We start from the raw sequence: 2,199 nt of genomic DNA, 5'->3' as shown, positions 1-2,199 counted from the left end.
AAAATCAATCTACCCGATTCGACATTTTCTGCAGGCCAACAAGCAGCCATGAAATTCAGAAGATGTTACTTAACACCATGCTTGAGAAAATATTGTTACTTAACACCATGCCTGATAAAACATTAGCAGCTCATGTCGCTTCATGCACCAGCATAAGTTCTTGGATTCAGAAGCTGGAGTTAAAACTTGTAGAGTTGGAACTTGTTGAAGAGCCTAATACCAGCACATCAACAATGGACTCTATTATGAAGCAGCCAGAAAATTTTGAATCTTAATTTAAGAGGCTTTTCACATAGCTCCCTAGAGCAATCATAGCGTGATAATCATGTGTGCTAAATTTGGTTGGACACAACTTGCAAAATGGTAAGTAACTCTCTGTATTTGTTGTAACACCAGCTTACCTTTGAAACTTGTCTAGCATCACAAACATCCCACATTAGGACCCTAAGACCAAGTTCCTCCCTTTGCACCATCTTTAAAGGAACCTTTACAGGTTGAAAAGCCAACTTAATATCAACTTTTCTGGTCTCCATCGCAGATTGCGCAAATGCAAGGTTTTGTTTCTGTGATTTCAATATTAATATGAAGTACTCGTGGAGTTCAATTAAATTACATCTTAGCTTCAGATTCTAATAACACACCAACCACTTCAAGATTTGGTCATTATGCCAGAGCTTCTCAAAGATATTCTTATTCTATATTTTCGGTTCAAGTTATCCGCCAACGACTTTCATAACAAGCCAATAAAATTTTATGCAAGTTTTCAGCAAGCAAACTGAATCATCACCAGCAGTCGTAGTGAAATGATAAAAAGTGTAAAGCACACCAGGAAAAGATAGAGGAAAGAGCATGTAAAGTGATCCAGTATTACCAGTTCCCACATTATATTGTATTCTTTTGGTTCATTACGAGTTGGCTCGGCAGCAGTAGATATACTCGGACTAGTTCCAGATCTGTCATCCAGCAAAAACAAGTGAATTATTTTGTTAATTTGATTTGATTGATGATCCTATACCCAATGACTGCATAAATGCATACATACTCGGGTAAGAGAAAGGTGACTCTTATTAACATCCTTCTGAGGATGGCTGCAAGATATAATAGCACATTAAAGAACAGTTCAGCGTCTTGTTTCACTATAAATGAATAAAGTGATAGTCTTTCAAATTAAAAAAACCTTAAGCAAGAAAAAAGTTAGTGAAATGTTAAGTACGAGAAATCATAATAGTTGCGGAATACCCTAATTCCATACAAACTTCCAGCTTAATAACAATCATCTTCACTTACGTGAATTAAGACCTTGCCCAATTTCACCTCTCCATAGGACAGATGAACATGATAAGGTATTGTGTATCCATAAAACCTTTTGAATCAGTAGAGAAAGTAGACTAAAAGGAACATCACCTGCAATTGCATGATGATGACAGCACGTGAGCTAATTGATCAATACCAAGTAGTTGTGACTTGGAATTCAGATTCCTGACACGTAGCTTAAGACGCCCTTGCTCTGGCATTCTTGCATCTATTTGGATATGAAAACACATGCAATGCAAGTAATTCAACCAGCACACCGAATGGATTAGTGTAGATCCCGAACGATAACCAATATACTGCTCACTAGGAAAGAACAAGCATCTATACAAACCTGCATCAGCTGGTGTTGTTTCAGGTTGTATGGTGTATTCTGCATGACAAATTGGCTCACCATGATAAGGTATTGGGTATCCATAATAACTTTTGAATCAGCCGAGAAAGTAGACTCAAAGGAATATCACCTGCAATTGCATGATGATGACAGCAGGTGAGCTAATTGATCAATACCAAGTAGTTATGACTTGGAATTCAAATTCCTGGCACGTAGCATAAGACGCCCTAGCTCTGGCATTCTGGCATCTATTTGGATATGAAAACACATGCAATGCAAGTAATTTAACCAGCACACCGGATGGATTAGTGTAGATGCCGAACGATAACCAATATACTGCTCACTAGGAAAGAACAAACATCTATACAAACCTGCATCAGCTGGTGTTGTTTCAGGTTGTATGGTGTATTCTGCATGACAAATTGGCTCACCATGATAAGGTATTGTGTATCCATAATAACTTTTGAATCAGCCGAGAAAGTAAACCTAAAGGAATATCACCTGCAATTACCTGATGATGACAGCAGGTGAGCTAATTGATCAATACCAAGTAG

The 2,199-nt window shown here is 37.8% G+C and overlaps 1 protein-coding gene across 17 annotated transcripts in view; it reads right to left on the bottom strand.

The window, feature by feature from the left end:
- The window catches only part of LOC105179067, a 24,077-nt gene that overhangs the window by 3,446 nt on the left and 18,432 nt on the right, over nucleotides 1-2,199 (bottom strand). For 2 of the 17 annotated variants that reach the window (XR_002286261.1, XR_002286264.1), the window contains 7 exons: nucleotides 1,776-1,893; nucleotides 1,646-1,684; nucleotides 1,405-1,522; nucleotides 1,043-1,088; nucleotides 872-953; nucleotides 402-563; nucleotides 112-213 (listed from right to left, as the gene is read on the bottom strand). The exons of 10 other annotated variants lie outside the window; for them this stretch is intronic. Coding sequence is in view for 2 of the 7 variants with exons in the window: in XM_020691221.1 (XP_020546880.1) it covers nucleotides 942-953; nucleotides 1,043-1,088 (58 nt within the window). In the remaining 5 variants the exon portion in view is untranslated. Of the gene's footprint in view, nucleotide 1; nucleotides 29-108; nucleotides 214-401; nucleotides 564-871; nucleotides 954-1,042; nucleotides 1,089-1,404; nucleotides 1,523-1,645; nucleotides 1,685-1,775; nucleotides 1,894-2,016; nucleotides 2,056-2,146; nucleotides 2,196-2,199 lie in introns of those variants that run through there. 5 more of the 17 variants (XM_020691221.1, XM_020691222.1, XR_002286265.1 and 2 more) reach the window with 4 other exon arrangements.

The sequence above is a fragment of the Sesamum indicum genome, unplaced genomic scaffold (assembly GCF_000512975.1).
Source record: "Sesamum indicum cultivar Zhongzhi No. 13 unplaced genomic scaffold, S_indicum_v1.0 scaffold00120, whole genome shotgun sequence".
Lineage (NCBI taxonomy): Eukaryota > Viridiplantae > Streptophyta > Magnoliopsida > Lamiales > Pedaliaceae > Sesamum > Sesamum indicum.
This window is presented reverse-complemented; position numbering and strand designations above follow the sequence as displayed.